At 32.5% G+C, this 24,021-nt stretch overlaps 1 protein-coding gene across 1 annotated transcript in view; it reads left to right on the top strand.

The window, feature by feature from the left end:
- Window positions 1–14,936: 14,936 nt before the first annotated feature.
- LOC131160694 (F-box/LRR-repeat protein At5g63520) overlaps window positions 14,937–24,021 on the top strand; it is a 53,874-nt gene continuing 44,789 nt past the window's right edge. Inside the window, exons 1-8 of the mRNA XM_058116550.1 lie at window positions 14,937–15,188; window positions 15,433–15,540; window positions 15,937–16,029; window positions 16,123–16,278; window positions 16,426–16,527; window positions 16,643–16,682; window positions 18,511–18,666; window positions 20,329–20,510. Of these exons, the coding sequence (XP_057972533.1) occupies window positions 14,988–15,188; window positions 15,433–15,540; window positions 15,937–16,029; window positions 16,123–16,278; window positions 16,426–16,527; window positions 16,643–16,682; window positions 18,511–18,666; window positions 20,329–20,510 (1,038 nt within the window). The 5' untranslated portion in view covers window positions 14,937–14,987. The remainder of the gene's footprint in view (window positions 15,189–15,432; window positions 15,541–15,936; window positions 16,030–16,122; window positions 16,279–16,425; window positions 16,528–16,642; window positions 16,683–18,510; window positions 18,667–20,328; window positions 20,511–24,021) is intronic.

Below are 24,021 nucleotides of genomic sequence, written 5' to 3'. Positions count from 1 at the left end.
CTAAAAGAAAAATGTACTTGTGTTTTCAAGACAAGCGAAAGCAAAACTTTCAAAGAACTTAATATTACATAGAATAAATTATATAACTCTTAGAAAAGTGTTTATTAAAGTTAGAAAATGATTGGAAAAGCCTAGAGACTAAATTCAAGTCATTTTTAGTTTTTGTAGTCATTGGCGCTTTCAAGCCAAGCTCCGTTCCTTAGCTCCATATAAAGTTGGCAACCACCTACAACCAACTTAGAACCACCTACTCTCTGAGCACCTTATCCAAAACTTGAGTTAGACTATAGTTTAGGTATTACAGGTTTGTAGCCATTTCTCTTTATCTTCTCTTTGTGGTCTCTTATATATATAGATCTTACACTCTCCCTTTTATTTTAAGGACACCACGGTCTCCTTTATTAAATGGTCCACAAACGCTTGTAGAGCATAAAGCGATTTCCACTAACTCAAGTTTGAAAACAAATTCTTTCTTATTTAGGAATAAATGAATTTTTCCTAATGCTAATAGAAATACATTTATTTTGTACCAAAAAAATAGGTGGGCCTAAGTATTTTATTTTTATATATATGCTTAAGATGTTTAGAAGATAAGTTTCTCTAAGCTTTGTGACGTTTTGTTCCCCTTGGAGGCTAGGATATTGATGTTATAAAATGTAGTCTACTCTCGGTGACGGGCATATGTTGCAGCATTAACTTACTCTTCAAAATCAAAAGACAATTCTTGTGTTAAAGGGATTTTCTTCTTCCAATCCCTTCGCATAGCTGAGTTTTCCTTCGCACACATTTTGATTTCTCAAACGATCATATGCATTTACCATAAAATCTTAGAAGAAAGGAAGAAAGCATACTTTGAGATTCCTCTCATTTCATATTTTAGGAACCCTCAATTACACTTGGCAAAGAAGGAGAATTAGCATTTAGTATTGGTGCTTCCCAAGTTCATCTCTAAATCCTCCCTCTTAGGGATGCGGCTAGTAATTCAGTTTTCGCTTTAGTCAATTGACATAACGGTTAGGGGATGAGGTAGATAAATGTGAGTAGATCGAAAAGAAATTGGCAACACTGTTTCATCTCTAACCAACTGTCTCTATAAAAAATGAACTATGAGAAAGAAAAAAATAACTTTTAGTGAAAAAATAACTTTTAGTGTTTGAATAAAAAACTATATGACGTCTAAAAAAGTACTTAAAATGACTAAAATAGATATATATTTTTAGGAGATATAATTAATGTATTGATAATTTGACAACATTTGAAAAAAAAAAAAAAAACCTAAGAATAATAACAGAATATAATAATTTGTTGGGAAAAAATCTAACTTTTATCTTTTTAAAAAATAAAAAAGCTATTTATCAAATACATTATACCCAATTTTTACTTTCAAAAATGAGAAATGAAAAGGCGTACCAAACTCATCCGAAGGCTTAGTTTGGTTGAGATTGATTTTCTTTGGCTTTTAAAAAGGAACTTTTAAAGCAGAACTAATAAAAATGATTTGATTGAGATTATTATAAAATTGTTTGGTCCCCTTAAAAAAAAAACCTTTAGAAAGAGAAAGAAAGCATATTAGAGTGTTTGGTAAAAATGTTGTTGAGTGTCTAAAAATATTTAAAATGAATAAAAACGAATATGTATTTTCAAAAATATAATTAATGCATTTATAATTTTTAAATATTTAAGAACATCTAAGGACCACATGGAATTATTGGATGATCTTGGACATTTTCAATCCCAAAACTTAGCTCATAGAGTGATGACCACCAAGCCCCTTCCACTACTGATGTGGGACAAATCCCAACAATCTCCCCCTCACACATCGAGTTTCAAACTCCTCACGAATTGGGCTCACCAAATTGGCAGCATCACATGCCCGACATCCCAGGGAGAAACCATGGGCTCTGATACCAGTGATGGGTGATTTTGGATCTTCTCAACCCCAAAAGTTAACTCATGGGATAAAATTTTCCCTCACACTTAATAATTGATCACCAAGTCCCTTCCACAACTGATGTGGGACAAACCCTAACAGAAATAAAATATTTTATTGAGAAAAAATTAACTTTTAACTTTTCAAAAGGTCAAAATCAATAGCTTTTAAAAAGCTTTCAAAAAAAAAAAACTAAAAATTGGTTTTTAAAACAAAAAAATATTTATCAAATGCATTATACCCAGTTTTTATTTTTTAAAAGAAAATTTGAGCGAAAATGGCAATCTGAACTCACCTTAATGGAAAAGGGTCTTATGCAAATAAGATTTTTTATTTTTTATTTTAAATTTCAACTCATGTCCATGGATCACCGTGGTTTCTTTGAAAAGCATATGATCCCAACATTTTATTGATGCAAAAAATAAAGTCTGTGTATATCTATATATAGGGGTGAGCATAATTTGGTTAAAATCGAACTAATCGAATTAACTGAATAAATTCGATCAATTCAATTTGGTTAAAAATTTATTCAGTTCAGTTCAATTTTTATTTTCATTGAATTTTGGTTTTCGATTTTTTGCTTCAATTTTTTATTTTGGTTAATTCGATTAACCAAATTAATCAAATAGTATAAATTAATAATAAATAATTATATATATTATATATACTAAAATGTTATATTATTTATATTATATATATTATTAAAATATTAAATCAGTTAAAATCAGATAAACGATTTAATTGAAATTCGGTTCGGTCAGTTTTGAATTCGGTTATTATGGAATTTCAATTCAATTTGGTTAATGAGATTTTTTAATTGAAAATTTTTTATTAATTTGGTTAATTAATCAAATTAATCCAACCGACCGAATGCCTACCCCTACCCATATATATTTGAGGATCATTTAAAGAACAAAAAAAAAAAAAAACCTAAGAAGTACCCAATGTAGAGGGTCCACCTCCAAGCCTAAAATTAAGATGTAACCCTTTTTCTTATGGAGTTAGATTATTTTTTTTCATATTTTTTGTTTAGTGTTGGAGGCATTAATTGGTCACCCTCGTTAATTGGCAATCCCACCTTTATAAAGCACCAATAATAAGAGGATAATGGTTTTTTAAAATTATTATAATTTTTTTTTTCCTAAAGACGTCATGAATGACATAATTTTTTAGTTAATCTCTTCCTTACTCTATTTTGAATATAAAGTAAAAATAATTCTCATCATCATCATATAAAAATGGAACTCCTTATGACTAAATATCTAAGAGAAATAATAAAATATTACAAAATTCAACACCTCCTAATAATTCTACTCATTGTTTAATATCTAATAAGTTTAGAATTATTTTTCTTTAGTAACTTCTGTTTTATAATTCAACTCTATCAAAAAATAAAACAAAATTCAAAACCTTTGCCATATATAGTTTGAAAAATTCAATTTATCAACTACTATCCTACTTCACTCCTAGAAGGAGTGAACGTCATGATGACACATCAATATGGAGAAGACAATAGTGCGACTGATTTTTTTGCTAAAAAATAAGAAATAAGAAACAATGTAATATACGAAAAATAACACCTTCTGTAATGTCCCTCAATAAAAATACAACATAATAAAGAATTGGTCGACCCGAATCTGTGGGTTGCGGAGACACCTGTCAAATACAGTGGAAAACCTAGCAGTAGTAAACATAAAAATTCATACATCCACCCATAAAACATAATACCAGAGCTTTTATAACATAATAATACTGTACTTCTGTACATATCCATATACATCAAAATATCTCTAGGGTCACACAAAATAACTCTAACCCTAGTACAAAATCTTACCCTTCTCACGGGTAATCTCACTAACTCAACGGCGGCCTTGACCCGCCGGTCTCTCTGGGGCTCCTAAAAAATTTAATAATGTTGGGGGTGAGACACTTCTCAGTAAGGGAAAGTAAACTAAATACAGTTGTATGACAATATGAATATTTAAAGTGCTTATACATATACAATACATTTCATAACTCTGTAAATAATCATAATATCATGTTGGATAATCATGTATTTTCATATTCGTTAATAAATCATAACATACATAAACATCTGTTATAACTCGTAATACTGAAAATATACCTAAGATGAATAGCTAGCTAATGTTATGTATTACCCCCCATAACAGGTTGTGTAGCCTGAAGGCGAGACCCGACAATGGCTAGCCGACCACTACCGAATCAAATATGTCTGTAAGTACGATGGGCCTACCACACCCTGGTCCGAACTGCCAGGTGGACGTCCACACTGTACTGAAAGTCACATCAACTATCCATCTCCCATCCCCTAGTGGAATGGTTAGCACTAATACGACCTCGTGCCAAATCTGATCTACCCATAGCTACGGTACCGAGCTCTTGGTCTGAACTAAACTAACATCCTGGTTGTGATAACATATAATACATTATCATACATAACATCATTACGGCCTCGTGCCGAAAACATAGATACAGCCTCGCGCCGAAATCATACGTATGGCCTCGTGCCAAAATCATAGTAAATATGGCCTCGCGCCAATAATATCAATACGGCTTCGTGCCGATAGCATAAATACATGGCCTCGTGCCAAAATCATATAAATACGGCCTCGTGCCGATGACATAAATATGGCCTCGCGCCAAATATATTTCAGGTATTTACATTTGAAAATAACTCATTTATCATATATTCGTCAACTCAATATAACATAACCCATCTTTCCAAAATACCTAAAAATATATTTTACTCGTAAAAGCATTCATATTTTATCTCATTTCACGTAAAATAATATTCATGCCACACATGCTCTATTAAAAGTCATACTTCATATTTTAAAATCATGATTTTCTGACTTCTCAAACATACATATACTTTTTAAGCATCATAGCAATATTTTCCCAATCGTACGTTTCATTCATAATAAACGAATATATCATATGTTATTCTGAAAAATAAAACTACTCATAATCAAAAATAGTTTGCATGGAAAAGAATTGCTTTAGTTTACTTCCATACCTAACTATTGAGAAAGCCCCCTAAAATCTTAGTTTGACCCCCGTAGGATTTTCTATTCAATATCCCGAAACTCAAAACTCCCAATATTAATCATCAGTATTTTCATGCCTACGTCAATTTCTATAACTACCATGAAGTCTAATTTGACTTAAAAACCTTACCTCAACTCTAGGAAGATTTCCAACTTCGTTTCCCTAATGATCTACTTCGGCAAACTTATAGGGAACTTCGCCAGGAGCGTCATGGTAGCCTCACATCTTCGATCCGGTGTAAAACCAGTCCAAAATCGAGAAGAGAGCCGAAGAGGAGAGAGAGAGGCTTCTTAAAAAATGAGATATTTCCCGGATTTCCATATTTATAAAGCAGCGAGATTCGTCGACGAGCCCGACCTTCGTCGACGAGTCCTTCACAAATTTTGTCGACGAGACCCTGTATTCGTCGACGAAATTCAGGCTGCCTCAGAACCCCTCTCGGTATTTTCTCGTTGATGAAGTCCTGTGTTTGTCGACGAAATCTTTAAAGCCTTCGTCGACGAAACCCTATGTTCGTCGACGAAGCTTGGCAGCTTTCCTTCTTTTCCCTTTTTCAAATTTTCCTTTCTTTATTATTTAAATTTCATTTAAAAATTCGGATCGTTACACCTTCTACCATGTTATTTGAAAGGTATTTTACAGATGGATAGGTGGGGTCTCACTTTCGTTCGTTGTTAGTTTAACCCTCGAGTTTTGCTTGGTAAATTTTAATTTGTTTATGGTTGTTTTTGTCTCTATATTTTTTGTTAGTTTTGTTTAATTTTGTTGTTCTAGTTTGATTGGTTATTGGTGTTATTTTTGGAAAGATTTTATTTTATCTTTCTATAATCTCCCTTTTGTTTATCTTTTAATCACGGTATTCCTCCGCCAAAAGTGAGGGTTTATTAATAAATAAATAAAGGTGCCGCCCCTTTTTAGTAAAAAAAAAAAAATCCTACTTTGCTCCTAACCTCAACCCCATTTTCCTTGGTTTTTAATTTTAAAATTTTAAAATAAGTAGATAGAATTTTTTATTTTATAAAAAAAAATTAGTCAAAAATAGCACGAGTTCTTGTATGTATGTTCCAAAACCTAATCAACATATTGACCAAAATAAATTATTTTAAATTTGATTTTAAAAATATGTCAAACTCAATTCATCACCAAAAAAAACTAATTAATCAAAGACTTTTCATAAGCTTTTTTCCCTAATGATCTGTAAGTTAATTTTTGGTAATTGAGATTCAAGGTAAATATTATGGGCAATATTTAATTATTAGTATCCTATACTGATTTGAGCTTGAGGGGTCTTAACTATGTTTGTTCCTAAATATAATTTATCACTATATATAAATTAACTCAATAAAATAATGACAACTCATACATTTATCATATAGTAAACTATAATAAAATTCCATGTTTGATTCTTCTTTCTTCTTCCTCCCTCACTCTGATTGCAATTTTGCATTTATACTCTGAGGAAAAAAAAAAGTACTAATAATAATTTCTTATTATTAAAGGCAAAACAAGTGACCTTCTTCGGCCTTGAAATTTTAATTTAATTTTTGTAATTTTAAATTAAAAATTTAATAAACCAATCAACTAAAAACTTATTTTGAAATTTAATATTTTTTTAACATAAAAGGGCCACAAATTTCAATCATTCAAGTGTCTTAGTCATGACTTGATTAGGCTTTTCAACATAAAAGGAAATGCATTTATTGTACTCCTAAAAAAAATGAATGCATGTCTAAAGTAAGTGAACACATATTTATTAGGCCCATTAAAAGAGGAAATGCATTTTTTATTAGAATATGTTAAATTTAATTACTCTTTCATTTTTTTGTTAAAGGCGAGCCTTAAAATATGCTGGTAACCCCAATGGTCCGGGTTCAAGTCCTGCCGCTTGCACTGCACATCCATGATTTATCTCCTGTGTGTTGACTGGGAGCACGGCTGGCATAGGTAACAAATTAGTTTGGACAAAAAATATCTGGCATACTGTTGTTAATTAAAAAAAAGTAAAAAAAAAATCATATTAATATTGGGACTCACTAAATAGTGTGGTATCTTATTTTTAGCACTCCACCAAAGCACACCTAGTATTTTTATGAGATTAATTATTCAAGTGATAATGTATCATCTCGAAGGGTTCTAAATCTTATATGCAAGAAATATTAGTAGGATTTTTTTCTCGTTGTTGTGATGCAGTATTGATGGTTTAACATTTTTGTTTGTTTTGGTGCAATCCCAAGGGGGGGTTGAATTTGGTATTTAAAAAATTATCGCATAGGTTAATAGATTTAACAACAGTATTACACAACCTAAGGTTAGTTTATACAATTAATAAATAAACATACACGTGAAGTAATGTAAAGTGTGGAAAAAGTAAACGATACACGCGATATGTTATCGATATTAGGCCAAAGTGTCTACGCCCTCGCCTTTGCTACACCAGTATAAAGATTCCACTACGGCTCACTTAAACGGGTGGAGTAGCACCGGTTACAATCGCGTCAATTAAAGGGGCTGACCTCAACCAACACGCCTTATTAGGATGACGCACTTAACTTTCCAAATTGGGTCTAAATCAATTCGAGACTATTCAACAGGACTAGTCTCCCTCTTCAGGCCCACGCCTGGAATACAACAAATGATATGAATTTTTTTTGTCCACGGGAATACACTTCTTCACAAGCAAATATGTACTATAATATGTACAGTATACTCAATACACTACCAAAAAATATGATTTGATAAGTTCAATATAGTCTAAGTGTCTACTCTCAAATATTTATGCAAATATTACAATCGGTGCGTGAGAGTGTAAATGGTATGATTTTTGTGACAAATAGTGATTTTAATCACAATGCACAAACAAATATCACAAACAAACTTCAAATATCTCAACAAATAATTTTTCTTAATATAAACCACAAAAGATATTCAAGCAATGGTTTGTAAAATATTTATTTGATCTTTGTAATAAAATGATAATTTCAATCAAAAGGTATAGTAATAAAGATCTTTTAGCACTCAAGTAAATATTTCAAAATAAATTTCTCAAAGATAAGCACAAGAGATATTTTTGAAAATGATGTATAAAATATTTTAGCAATCAAAATACAATATGAACTTTTGAGTATTGCAATGAAAATGCAAAATTCATAAGCTTTAAGAAGTTTTTCTACGAGTGGCTTATTTACGAAGCCCCCTAGAAAAACTAAAAGCTTACTCTCTATGAAAAATAAATTTCAATCAGAACAAGTAAGAAATAGTTTAAGTCTAATGAAATAAAACACAAGAATACTCTTACAAAGAAGTATTTGCAATATGAAAGAGTAAGAGAAGTAGTATATGACTTGAATATGAGATTTTGGCTTTTTGAAAATAAGAAGATATTTGCTAATTATTACTGCTAATCTCATTCTAATTTTTGCAAATGAAGAGGTATATATAGAGTTCCCCAAAAATATAACCGTTTAGGACATGTAGGGTATTATTAGTGTAACGACCTGCTTAATTTATCACATAATGAAACATATTTAATAACCAGGTCAACCCGAACCCTTAGGTAACGGGGACACACCTGACAATCACAACGGAAACCTAAGTAGCAGTAAATATAAATCACATTCTTATAATCATAAAATATATAACACCAGAGTTAACTAAATCCCAAAACACTGTATTTATATACAATTTCCAAAAATACAAAAAGTATACTCATATCTTGTAACGACCCGAATTTTTAAATGAAATTTAAATAATAAAGAAAGGAAAATTTGAAAAAGGGAAAAGAAGGGAAGCTGCCAAGCTTCGTTGACGAACACAGGGTTTCGTCGATGAAGGCTTTAAAGATTTCGTCGACGAACACAGGGTTTCGTCGATGAAGGCTTTAAAGATTTCGTCAACGAACACAGGGTTTCGTCGATGAGAAAATGCCGAGAGGGGTTCTGAGGTAGCCTGAATTTCGTCGACGAATACAGGGTCTCGTCAACGAAATTTGTGAAGGACTCATCGACGAAGGTCGGGCTCGTCGACAAATCTCACTGCTTTATAAATATGGAAATCCGAGAAATATCTCATTTTTTAAGAAGCCTCTCTCTCTCTCCTCTTCGACTCTCTCCTCGATTTTGGGCTGGTTTTACACCGGATCGAAGATCTGAGGCTACAATGACGCTTTTGGCAAAGTTCCCTATAAGTTTGTTGGAGCAGATCATTAGGGAAACGAAGTTGGAAATCATCCCAGAGTTGAGGTAAGGTTTTTTAAGCCAAATTAGACTTCATGGTAATTATAGAAATTGACGTACGCATGAAAATACTGATGATTAATATTGGGAGTTTTGAGTTTCAGGATATTGAGTAGGAAATCCTACGGGGGTCAGGCTAAGATTTTAAGGGGCTTTCTCAGTAGTCAGGTAAGGAAGTAAACTAAAACAATTTTTTTCCATGCAAACTATTATTGATTATGAGTAGTTTTATTTTTCAGAAGAACATATGATATATTCGTTTATTATGAATGAAACGTACAATTGGGAAAATACTACTATGATGCTTAAAAAGTATATGTATGTATGAGATGTCAGAAAATCATAATTTTAAAATATGAAGTATGACTTTTAATAGAGCATGTGTGGCATGAATATTATTTTACGTGAAATGAGATAAAATATGAATGCTTTTACGAGTAAAATATATTTTCAGGTATTTTGGAAAGATGGGTTATGTTATATTGAGTTGACGAATATATGATAAATAAATTATTTTCAAATGTAAATACCTGAAATGTATTTGGTGCGAGGCCATATTTATGTCATCGGCACGAGGCCGTATTTATATGATTTTGGCACGAGGCCATGTATTTATGCTATCGGCGCGAGGCCGTATTGATATTATTGGCGCGAGACCATATTTACTATGATTTTGGCACGAGGCCATACGTATGATTTCGGCGCGAGGCTGTATCTATGTTTTCGGCACGAGGCCGTAATGATGTTATGTATGATAATGTATTATATGTTATCACAACCAGGATGTTAGTTTAGTTTAGACCAGGAGCTCGGTACCGTAGCTATGGGTAGATCAGATTTGGCACGAGCCCGTATTAGTGCTAACCATTCCACGAGGGGATGGGAGATGGATAGTTGATGTGACTTTCAGTAGAGTGTGGACGTCCACCTGGCAGTCCGGACCAGGGTGTGGCGAGCCCATCGTACTTACAGACATATTTGATTCGGCAGTGGTCGGCCAGCCATTGTTGGGTCCCGCCTTCGGGCTGCACAACCTGTCATGGAGGATAATACATGACATTAGCTAGCTATTCATCCTAGGTATATTTTTAGTATTACGAGTTATAACAAATGTTTATGTATGTTATGATTTATTAACGAATATGAAAATACATGATTATCCAGCATGATATTATGATTATTTACAGAGTTATGAAATGTACTGTATATGTATAAGCACTTTAAATATTCATGTTGCCACATAACTGTATTTAGTTTACTTTCCCTTACTGAGAAGTGTCTCACCCCCAACATTATTAAATTTTTTAGAAGCCCCAGAAAGACCGGCGGGTCAAAGCCGCCGTTGAGTTAGTGAAATTACCCGTGAGAAGGGTAAGATTTTGTACTAGGGTTAGAGTTATTTTGTGTGACCCTAGAGATATTTTGATGTATATGGATATGTACAGAAGTACAGTATTATTATGTTATAAAAACTCTGGTATTACGTTTTATGGGTGGATGTATGGATTTTTAAGTTTATTGCTGCTAGGTTTTCCGCTGTGTTTGACAGGTGTTCCCGCAACCCACGGGTTCGGGTCGACCATTTATTTATTATGTTGTATTTTTATTGAGGGACGTTACATATCTAGGGACCTACAATATGAATTTCCCGCCCCTAGATCAAAACTTACCCTCCTAATGGGGTAGTACTACTCTATCTCAATGGCGGCCTCCATCCACCGGCCTTTCTGGGTTCCCTGAAAATCATTTAATGTTCGGGGTGAGACACTTCTTAGTAAGGGAAAATAAACTAAATACAACTGTGTGGCAACATGAATATTTAATGATAATACAAATATACAGTACATTTTCCATACCAGAAAACATTAATCATTTAATAACTGCAAAAACGTATACCTTCATATTTTTTATAAATCATACTAATTATACTGTCTGATATAGCTAATAATATTGAAAACATACCCAAGATGAATAACTAACTGATGTCATGTATTACCCCCCATGACGGGTTGTGCAGTCCGAAGGCGGGACCTGACAATGGCTGGCGACTGCTGCTGAGTAAAAAATGTCTATAAGTACGATGAGCCCGCCACACCTTAATCCGGACTGTCAGGTGGACGTCTACAACTCTACATTGAAAGCCACATCAACTATTCATCTCCCACCCCTTCGTGGGGTGGTTAGCAGTAATCTGAACATAGATATCTGATCTATATAACTACAGTACCGTGCTCCTAAAACTAAACTAAACTAACATCTGAGTTCTGATAACATATAGTACATGATAATATAACATTTAACATAAATAGATTGATGGCATTTCTATAACTTCATAAATACGGTCTCGCACCGAACATTTCGTAAATATGACCTCGCGCCAAAATCATATATCATACATGGCCTAACACTGGCTATCAATAACGGCCTTGCTTTGAATATCTCATACATATCATTCTGAATAAATAAGTCACTTATCATGTACTTCAAAATCATAACGTATTGTATCATTTCATAATTCCTGAAAACATGTTTATTCATAAAATTGACATATGATAATACTTTTTCATGAAAAATAACATTAATGCCACACAAAACTGAGTAAATCCATACATTTCATTCTAAAATCACATTTTCTGTATAACAAAAGTATTTTCCCAATAATATACATTTTCTCAATAATATTCAAATATAATACATGCTTCCCTGAAAATTAATTTGCTGATAATTAATAGTAATAAGTGTAGAAAATGACTGCTTTAGTTTATTCTCTTCCCTGACACTGAGAAGAAACCCCTTAAAAACCTACTTGTTCTGCATCCGCAGGGTTCCCCGAGCAACACCCTGAAACTAATAACTCACATAACTAAATTTCAATATTTTCACGTAAGTATCATTTCCTATAGCTGCGAAAAGATTAAATTTGGCATAAAAAGTCTTACCTCAACTTAGGGATAAATTTCGAACTTGCTTCCACCAACAATCCGCTCTGACAGATTTAGAGAGAACTTCCCTAAGAGTGTCATGGTAGCCTCAGATCGTTGATCCGACGAACGACGGAGCTGAAATCGAAGAGAGAGGAGAGAGAAACCATAGGGAGAAGAGAGAGCGAGAGAGAGTTTTTCTGATTTTTTGCGTTAAAAATTCGAGTTTCAACTATTTATAGGGTCAGATTCATCGACGAGACACATCACCTCATTGACGAGTCCTATAGAAAGTTCGTCGACGAACCTGCACCCTTGTTGGCGAATTTCAGACTTCAAAAAATCCTCTTTCGGTATCTTCTCGTGAAAGAAACTAGTCTTCATCAATGAGGCCCTCTTGTACCCTCGTCGACGAAACCCCTGTGTTCGTCGATGATGACCTGATAGATTTTCTTGGGTCATTGCATCCCAAAGTGTAACGTTGTCGACAAACGCTTTGCATTCGTCGACGAAGTCGACTGCCTCATTTTGTTACTGTTTCTATTTTCCTTCCTTTCTGTTTAAATACCATTATTATTCGGGTCATTACAATTAGGATTGTTTAAAAATATTTTGACACCATTAATCCTGTTTAAAAAATTTAACTGCGGTAAAAAAAATTTCTAACTCAAGAGCACCGGTCGACTGAAGGTGATGTTCGGTTGATCAAGTGACCAAATTCGGTCGACCGGGTAAAATTTGAACTGGAAGTTCAGTCGACTAGACTAGGGTTCCCAAACACGATTTGTCATTTCCACGCAGTTCGATCGACCATGTGGATTTGAACTAAGTGATTCGGCTGACCAGGCAGTTGGCCAAACACACATGGGAACTCGGTCGACCAGGTGGTTGACTTAAGCAATTAGTGCGGTTGACCATATGGTCAAACGGTTGACCGGGAGAGAGTTCAGTTGACCAGATAACTTGAACTAGGCAGGGTTTGATCGACTGTGCCATGGTAAAACTGTTGACCCAGGCCGGTTCGGTTGACCGTGAGAAATTATGCTTTTAAGTTCGGTTGATCAAACATATATTTTTCATACATTACGGTTATAAGTCCATTATATCTTAACCCTATCCATATGAGCATATAAATTTAAGCATCTATGTGGATCCTATGGTCATTCTAGGTCTTTTTAAGGATACCAAAAAATTAGGTGTCGGTCGACGAAGGGTGTTCCCTAAGGTCCATCTATGATCTTGAACTTATTCATTCTACCATGCATATAAGACATTAATTATTACAGATCATGTTCCTATGTTACTATTACAGATCCAAATAAATGATTAAATTACAATACAACGTGAAATAAATTTCAGAATCTTCAGGTCTTCACTTCATGTGCCATATGCATGCACCATATGATACTTCCGATTGGTCTTTCGCACAAACTCATCAACCATTAAATAACAGAGTATTTGTCATAATCAAAACGGGATATGACCAATAAGGTCAATAATTTTCCTTTTACATGATAAAGTAAAGGCTTAGTTGGCCCCTTATGATTTATAAAGAAAAATTTAAAAAATAAATTGAATTAATTGAGGTTGGTATGAAAATTTTCCAACTCATTTGTGGAGACAAAATTATTAGAAAGAAAAAACTAATAGTGTTTGATAAAAATAGTTGTTAAATGCCTAATATTTAAATGATCAAAATAGATATCTATTGTAGAAAATGGAATTAATGCGTGCATAATTTTGCAACATTTGAAAAAGCTAAAGACACATAAAATAGAATTATTTTTCGAGAAAAAAATATAACTTTTACTTATAAAAAATTAAATTTGTAACTTCAAAAGTTTACCAAACATGTAATTAGTCTTTTAAAAGCTAAAATAATATTTAGCTGATGTGTTATGATAATTTCTACTTTTTAAAAGGATAAGTTCATTCAAATCAGGGCAAATTCACCCTAAATTGCCCATCATCCTTTTTAAAAATATATGCCTCTCTCCAAATATCATTTTGCTTGATAAATTTGAATTTTATCTCAAACTTTTCAAATATTATTCAATATTAGAGTACTGAAATATTCACAAGAAGTTAAGACGGTCTAAAATGTGAAAATAGAACCACAGGATGATATATGGAAAATATCATATTAACATGTTTACATCGGTGATTAAATATTTGAAATTATAATTTTAAACATAATCATTTTAATTGAAGTTGTTTGGTGTGTATGTGTATTTTCATTTTTTTTTTTGCTTTTATTTTGTAGTTGGTATGCCAAAAAAATGTCTACTTTCTTTGAAAATAATAAATAATTTCTGCAAAATATTTAAATAAAATATAATATAAAATTATATTAAATTTTATTTAAATTAAGACAAATTTTAATCTAAAATTTTTAAATTTATGCCCCAAACATGATAATAATGAATTATTATCGTTATTTTGATTCGGTAAGATCTTTTTGCAAATGGGAATTAAATAAACAAGGTTTCGGTCATTAAAAGAAACGCGTTTAAATTTTTTAATTTGATCTTTTATTAAAAATTGTTAATTTTTAAAAAACAAATATGTTACTAAAAAAATTGTGAAATCGGCACCATTTATAGTATTACAAAATTTAAATTATCGTATAACCCGAGGAATGGTAAGCTTGAATTTAAAGTTACTATAGTTTCTTAATGACACATTTTTTTTTTTTTCAATTATTAAAGTCTTAATTAATTCCATTTATACGTAAAACGGCGTCGTCCAAGTAAGCCGGGCCTCTTTATCTCTTAGTCAGACTAAAGCCTTTTGGCTTCTGTACACTGAAAGAACACAAAACAACCGCCATCCTCGATGAAGAAGACGATAATGGAAATGGGCAGCGGAGCTTTCGATCTGGTGACCGAAGACCTCCTTCAGAACATTCTCTCGAGGCTCCCCGCCTTATCCTTCGCATCCGCCGCGTGCGTTAGCCGCTCCTGGAACCACGTCTGCGCATACATCCTCTCTCGTCCCAAGCTCGCTTCCGCGCTCTCCCTGAACCGTTCTCAGCGTGTATGTATCTTCCTCATTCCCAATTCCAGTTTGAACTGCGACCCGGATTTTGAAACTGGCGAAATTCAACAAAGTTTAATTCAATTTTGTATTGGGTTTTATGATTTTTTCTAAATTTATGCAGTTCAAAAAGCTAAAGCTCGACCTCCAAGCTCTCAAAAGCAGTTTTTAATTGAATATCAGTTTTTTTAAATTCATTTCCCTTTCTCGTTCTCACTGAAATTTTCTTCTGGGTCAAACACAGGATGCTGTAAAAGAAGTCATAGACAAGGTTCTTTCCGAGCCCATTCGACCCCATTTCGCGCTCGCCTGCGTTGGACTGCGGTTCAGCCTGGAAACTGTTCACCGACTTGTACGAATTATGAGCTAAAATCCTTCTTTGCATTTAGGACTGAAAGGGGATTGTTGCAAAAATTTTGATTCCTTTGTAAATTTTGTAGAAGACATGTTTTTTTGTAAATATATTTCTTGCAAACCGCTCCTTCTTTGTATCAATTATGAGCTAAAACCCTTCAAATCTTTTTCGGTTTCTGCTTTTTGCTAATGGCTGAAACGAGATGCTTGCAAAATTTTGATTCATTTGTAGAATTTGTAGAGAACATGTCATGTTTCTTATAAGTTTTCACTTGCGCATCATTCATGGATGTCTACGGGTTATGTGCTAAAAGCCTAAAACCCCTTTAATTTATAAGCCGACCCGCATGCGTTTTTGTGTGGGGGTAGCGTTTTAATGAGAGCTGTGGTACAGATGATGGAAGGGTTGGGACCCAGAATCCCAATAATTACTTGCTCAGCTCATGGAGTCATTGGTAGAGATGCTCTTACTGATGAGTTCAAAGAGGTTTTTACGCATCTCTGGTTTTTGTTAATTTGTTTTTCTTTGTTTATCACCAACGTTGTGGAACTTAATTTTTTTCTCATAAAACATTTATAGGTCAAATGGGAAATGGCTTATGATGATGAAGATTACAACGTTGCCGACTATGACTGCAACGGGGAGTTGATTGGATATGGACAAGGGATCACCCTGACAATTGGCTTCATGCCGGGATTAAAAGTGGAAGCAATCCCACTTTTACGGCATTCAAAGGTACCAATGCCAAATGTTCAGGCACTAACGCTAGATTCAAAATTTAGATCTCAATCTCACTGTTATGGCCTGTAGAGTACTTTTGAATTCTTTTTCCTGCTTGCATGTATTAAGGGGAATTGACTTAAGATTTCTTGTAAACATCAGCCACCTCAAGTAGCTATGGTTGATCAATTTGTCATGAATATTGAGGATTATGCAGCTTCTGTCTCAGGTTGCAGATCCCCTGCTGCAATTTTAATATGTGGAGTGAGTTATTGTTCTTCAACTAAGTTTTTATTGTTATCAAATCATTTAATTTTTTTCTAAGTGAGGGAGCAAAAAAATGATGCATCAATAACATGTGGTGTTAACGATGTTATAGGGTCAACACATTGACACAAAATCCGTTCTTGATAACTTAGGTGAGTATTTCTTTTTATACTTGCTCTTTTTTGTACTCGTTTTATTTACCGTCCACTCAAATTTGTTTAGAAATGAAGGATGCTGCATTTTGCTATTGAAATATAAATTTGGAAAAAAACAGTATAATTAATTCCTTAATATGTCATTGGATTCATTCCTTAATATGTCACAATCATTTTATTTTCCTCCATATCCTCAATTCTTCAAGGTCTGTCTTGCTATCATTTTTGTTTCTGTTTTATTTTTTTGTTGCTGCAAACTAAAGAAATATATAATGACAACATGTTTGTTTATGTTGTTAATTCTGTATTTTTATTGTCGGTTTTTACCTGAAATAGACTGAAAACCAACTTCTATAGTTTTTATGTTTCTTTTTGGTATCATTGTTGTTTTCTATTTTTTTGTTCCTGTTTTTGCATAGTGAAGAAACAGATTATAAAAACATGTTTGTTTATGCTGTTAATTTTCTGTTTCTGTTGTTGGTTTTTAACTATTTGCAAAAATTGATGATAAGATTTTATGACCTTTAGTTGTTTTGACAATCTGTTGTCAAAAAATTTAATATCTGGAAATATTTTTTTGAATCAAATTATTCATTTTATATAAAATTTTTAATTATAAAAAAATAAAATGATCATATGAATTAAAATATAATTAAAATAATAATATATATAAATTTCAAAAAAGAATAAATAAAAAAATCAATTATAAAATATTTTAAATATTTTATAATAGTCATGACAAAAAGATTTTTATTGTAAAGTGCATTTTGAAAATATAAAAATCAAGTAAAATAATTATATAATTTTTAAAACTATTTTTAATTTAAAGATGAAATGTGCATTTCTTAATTAAGTTTTTAATTTGTTTTCACTTTACAAATATTAACCAGGTTGTTGGTTTTTGGTTTTTAGTTTCTGTTTCTGGTTTTTAGTTTTCACTTATGGATTTCGTTTTCATGGTTTTTGATAGTGATACTGAATGGGCCCTAAGTTTTGGCAACTTGTTGACAGTGTTCATTTTGTACATGACTTTTAATTAAAATTAAAATAAAATGACCATTTGAATCTAAAATATAATTAAAATTAAAATATCTGTGAAATTTATAAAAAAACTGAAAGAAAATAATAATTTATTTATTTATTTATTTTTTTCTGCAATTTTCCAATTGTCATGTACAATAAGATTGTTCTTGTAGCAATAAGAATTGAGTTTTGACTTATAATAATTAAGTAAAATAATTATAATAATTTTTTATTTTATTATCATATTTCTAATTTATATTATTTATATTTTATTATTTTAATTATATATTTTCCATTGTGACCAGTGGTCAAGCATTCGAGTCCAAGGAACAACCTCTCTGCATAAAAGTAGGGGCAAGACTGCATGCAGTGTGACGACCCTCCCCTTACCCTCATAAAGAGGGGTGCAGTGTGACAACTGTCCCCATACCCTCACAAAGTGGGGAGCCTTGTGGCTTGGGGATGCTCTTTAGGTTGCTGGTATTCACGTTTTATTTTTTGTTTTTGGTTTTTAGCTTTCACTTTCATAATTTTTGATAGTGATACCAAAGGCCTCTCAGCTTTATCAACAATTTTACTTTAGTTATGATTTTGGCATTTGATGAATAAATGACGAACCTCTGTTTGTTGTCATTTTAGTCTTGACTAGTAGCGAGTTAGTATGAAACTAAATATGAAAGCCTTTGTTTGAATGGTGGCTACTTCTACCCAGACATAGAATATGATTAGTGTCTTGTTTATTTTTTTGGTTAATGTGGCCCAACTGGTGCATGATTAGTTGATAAACTCTTGCACACTGCAGATGCGGCACTGTCTGTTGAAACTGCCATTGTTGGTGATCCTAGTAGCAGTTTCTTATACAGAAGCAGAGACGATGCTAGAAATGTGTATGGAAGTGTAGAATACAGTTCTGATGCTGTTGCTTTTGTATTTGCAAGGGATAGAGACAAATCTCGCAGTAATTCTTCTTTTCTTTTTGTTTAACTGGGTGGTACTAAGAAAATTGTTTTATTCCTTCGAACTAATTTCAAACATGCGCTGATTTGTTTGACGAAATGCATACCTTGTAACAAAAGAAAATGATATTTATTTTCATCTTGTGACAGATTATATTATCTGGTTTGAGATATCTGAAATTATTTTGTGACAATATAATCTGCCATTGCAAAATAATTTTTCTTTTCATTTTTAGTTTTAAGGACTTCTTGCCGTCTTTTAATTAAGTATCATTTGATGCAAAAAAAAAAAAAAAATGATAACTTTCTCTTAATGGGATTTCATGTGGCTCATATATGGAGACATATCACAATCTTAATGTATAACTGCTCCCTAAATCCAAACCTTGCTTTTATTTTTATAGTTTTTTTGAAAGAAGCATGAAATGTTTAATATTTTAATTTGACTCTAATGTTATCTTTGGAGAAGGGACAATTATAAAAAATTCCAAAGCCATTTAAAAAAAAAATAAAATTATATAATAGGTGTATTTAAGCTTTTTGCAAAGTCAGTTGATGCAGTTGCCCACATTGACTGAACTTAAAAATGACCAATTCAAGATCTTAAATTTTGATTTAAACTAAAATTTCGAGGCTTCAAAAGCACTGGAATTTTGATGGAAATTTTGATGTCGATGTCAATCTGATTTGAATTTTAAAAAATGATAAAAATTAGCTGTGAAGCATGGAATTCTTTCATGAAACTTTAGAACCTATTAATGGACTTAATAATGCAAGATTTAGAACCAAAATATTTAAATAAGATACATCAAAAACAGGTATGTTGTGAGTAAGGTGGAATAATTTTTATATAATAATCACACTGAACATATTCAATTCATATAAATGAAGTTCACAAGTCAATTAGGTCTTATTTGTTATACAAATCTAGATAGTATATACATAAGCGGTCTCAAATAAATTGTTGTAGTTAATATCTAAGTTTAATTATTCATATAATTTCAAAAGTATGAAAGCTAATTATATCCTTCTTATAATATTCTTTAGTTTCAACAAAAAAGAAGATAGATTTAGAGAGAAAATTCAATTTGGGGTTTGAATGTAAAGATTAATTTTCAAGAAACTTTCATTCTGTGGTTAAAATTTTGACAAATTTTGCTGGTATCAAGATTTTGATAAATTTCGGGTGATTTATGGAAATTCAGACAGAATTTTTGTAAAACTGAAATTGATTGCCATTTTGATTCTATGGGTGGCGGAAAGTGGAAACTTCAACGGAAATTTTGACAATTTCTGAGAAATTTAAGAGACGGTCTTATGCCCATAAGAGCAGCAAGGTCTATATAAGGAGACTCGGGTGAGTGAATGCAAGTTGGCTTAAGACAACTATCATTATGTTGTTACTCCTTAAGGTTGCCTCACCTTTTCCTTTGAGTCAAGGCACCTTGCCATGCTCAGCCTTCTGTCTCTACTTAATGATCATGACTTAGGACTACATAATTCTGCTGTTTGAGCTCTCAATGGTTTACTGCTATTATCAATAAGCATAAATCATAATGTTTTGTTTGTAATTATGTGTTTTGAGTTTTTTTTTTTCTCCCTCATTTACATAAAACCATAATTTATTATTATGTACTTTTTTCTTTGGTGGGATTCAATAACAGGTATAGGGGAAATTCAATTTCATGTTGAGTTATCAAGCGGCTTGTCACCAGTGGGTCCCTTATACAAAGCAGCTTCTGCCAGAGCCAAGGGCTCTGACCTCTCTACATGGCTTACTGCCAGAAGAGAAGGGCTCAATGAGATTCTTGATGGTCAAAGAATTCTAAATGATATTAATGATGAGGTAACCAAGTGTTTTTCAAAGGTGAACTTGCAGTTTATTGGTAATTACCATTTATTAATGATGAGGTAACCAAGTGTTTTTCAAAGGTGAACTTGCAGTTTATTGGTAATTACCATTTCCAGCAGAATGTTTTTTATTTCCCGAAGAGATAATACATTCAAGTACTTTGTTATCAAACTGGATTGAATATATATATTTTTAATGATGCCTAGTTGTTCACGAACTTACTAAAGTGGCTATTTGAGTGGGTTTCTCGGTTAAGTGTAATTGTCATTTCTAATAAAATGTTTCTTTCTGGATTTTTCGTGGTACAGAAGAGGTAATAAATTTAATTGTTTTGTTATTGAATTGGATTCATATTTTCTTAATGATGATTTTATTGTTCACAATGAGAACAGCTATTTAAACATTTATCAGTCATCTTGTTATTAGATCATTAAATTTTGTTGATTTTGTAAAAACTTAAGTATTCGTTCATGAATTTTTTTTTTTGAAGATAAGGACAACCCTCCTCAATACACAACCCCCACTCCAATCCCTAATCCCTAATCCCAATCCCCCTCCCTTTAAAAACTGGGAGGAGATGAATCCCAAGGGAATCAAACCCTGGACATCCCCAAAGGGAGCCAGGTGATGAACCACATTGGCTGAAGGCCGGGTTCATATTTTTTCATGATCACTGAGTATTTATATTCTTTGCAGGTACAATATGTGGTTTTTGATTGCATGTTCATGTATTTATTTTAGCATTAGGGGACACAGCTGAACCTATCTAATGTGTGATCCTCTACTGTTTTTAGCCAGTTAATGTAACCTATCTAGTTTGTGATCCTGTACTGTTTTTAGTTGGTTCCATTAAGTATTTGGCAATCACCTGATGAAACTTCCTAAATATGTTTTTTATTTTTGTTTCTATTTTCTCAGCTGGCCCCTATCTGTGTTTGATTTTGGGATTTGAGTTGTATCAGCTGAGTCATAAGTTGGACCATTTGGAAGTTGTTGTTGTCCGAAGACCTCACTTGTGGCTATCAATGTTGGAACTTCCATATCTGCGTGAGAGGTTTACTTGTTAGAATTGGCTCATACTTTGGATTGGATCACCCTCAAAATGAGATGAATTGTATAGGTGAATCAAGAATGTGACTGAATTGACCCTGAACTGATGAATTCAGGTGCAAATCAGTCAATTGATATGAATCAATTAGGTCGATTAACACTAGTTAGACTTGATTGGTTTTAAACTTCTAAAAAATAACCTTTTTGATTGCTTTTCTCTCACAAAAAGGCTTTGTTTCCATGTTTGGCAGTATTTTGTCTTCAACATTGTTTTGGGAGTTGTGTGTAGCATGGCATAATTGTAATAAGTGTAGCAAAAAGCAAGAGTTGAGAATATCACATATTTGGAATTAGTGTAATGGCTGTAAACTTTTTCGAGCATACATGATCTTATCATATGATTTAAGCCCTTAACAGCTTAATCCATTGAAAAAGATTTTTATTGTATTTCTTGATCCTTTAGTTAAACTTACTAACATTGTTTTGTAAGGGTAATAAATTTTACATTGGTTTTAAAATGCTATTGACAAAATAATATATTATATACATGCATATATATATGTATATTCACTTTTCATAATCATATGCTTGATGAATAAATTAATGTAACAAAATACATTAGCTTTTAATATGATACACTCCATTAATCTATTTGGCACATAGAACATACAACAAATTAAACAAGTTCCCTAGTTAAAGTAATAAAAATCTAATAAAAATAGACTAACTAGTTATATAGTATAACCTAAGCTTTAAAAATATAGTATTATCCTAAAATTTACCATTAAAATAAAGTGTGAAATACATTGACCTAAGGTTTTTTGAAAAGACATAACCTCCTTTGACATTCAAAAAATGCCGCTTCCCTTGACATTTAAATAAATGGCACTTATACCCCATCCATCACTTGACATCTTCTACAAAAATAAAAGTTAGTTGTTGTGTTGCCCTTATTGGTAGCTAACATCTAAATTGTGAAAATATTTGGAGAAACGAACACGTGAATCAAATACTTGATACATCTTTTCATATTTATTCTTCTTCTTATCCATCGACATGTTGTTTGAAAGGGTCAACTTTGCATTGGTTAGTGCTAGTGTTGTTCACATATTATTTAAGGGCATATGGTGACTTCATGTAAGGTGAGCTACAAAGTGGATATATGTGTCTTACATTTAAATGCTAGGTGAAACCATTTTATTTGGATATATGTGTCTTATATTTAAATGTTAGGTGAAACCATTATCTTTTTGTTAGTGTTAAGGAGGTCCATGCCTTTTTGACAACCATTAGGGGACGTCAGTGTATTTTTCCTAAAAATAAAAGACAAAAGCTAGAAAAAAGGAAGGTTGAAGTTGAAAAATATAGGAAAAAAACCAAATTACTAATATTATCAAAATAAATAAAATTTTGAACAAAAGTATTGCACACTTCAGATTCTCAATTTACCTATCTCGCGTGAAAATTGCAAACAATAAACAATTATGTATTGTTTTGGTCTGGTTATGATTCCAAGTGGGCGTGGAGGGGTTATTGGGTGTCATTAAAAAATTCGTGCAAATATGATCGGTCAAAACAAATTGCGGAAGCAAGCCAACAATAATAACAATCAATCAACTAGACAACTAGTCCACGGATACTCAAACCAAACAAATAATTAAACTACCAGTGTAAGGATACTTGATCCAAACAAATACTAGATCCAAAACTACAAGAAGTAGTATATCAACAAGTATTACAAATATCACAACAAAATAAATGAGACTTATATAGAGCACAAGATATGGAAGATCAGAGCTTTAAGTATGTGGTGAATTAGCATGTCAAATCGATGGCTCAGTAGCTCATGATCTTTAGCATGAATCGACTGATAAGTACGACAAGCAGCAGAGTGAGTTGACTGTTCCAACAGATGATGCAGTAAACTCAGTATATTCATATGCTTGTAATCTACAATGGAGCTTTATAGGTTCATGTGATGATGCCACATGGGCACACAATCAATTCACTCTTAATACCGTAACAAAAACCCCAAATTTTAATTCATTAATCAGTGCTTCCTCCAAAGGCTTCCAACCCACTTTATACAAGTAATTATTTTCCAAAATTCTAAAAGAAAACTTTCTTAATTTGCTGTATAGAAATCTTACATAACCCAATCATAAGAAGTAAGAAATTAAATCAAAATCTGGATCTTTTCTTGAATAATATGCAAGTCTTCCAGGTGGATCCAAGCCTCTACACTTAATACTTTCTCTTGCCATCATTCTTCCCCACCATAGAGAAGTTCGATCTCGAACGTTGATAATCAGAAGTTGGACTTAGAGAATGGGAATGGGTCCAAGACAACCCAATGTTTTTGCACATCTCTGTTTATGGTTTAAACCAACGTTGGATAGCATATTCACAACATTGTAGATCATGTGATACTTGGACTGAAGGCCTCTCCAACATT

Source organism: Malania oleifera, chromosome 7, assembly GCF_029873635.1.
Source record: "Malania oleifera isolate guangnan ecotype guangnan chromosome 7, ASM2987363v1, whole genome shotgun sequence".
Lineage (NCBI taxonomy): Eukaryota > Viridiplantae > Streptophyta > Magnoliopsida > Santalales > Ximeniaceae > Malania > Malania oleifera.
The sequence above is the reverse complement of the archived record's forward strand: the minus strand, read 5'-3'. Positions and strand labels throughout refer to the sequence as shown.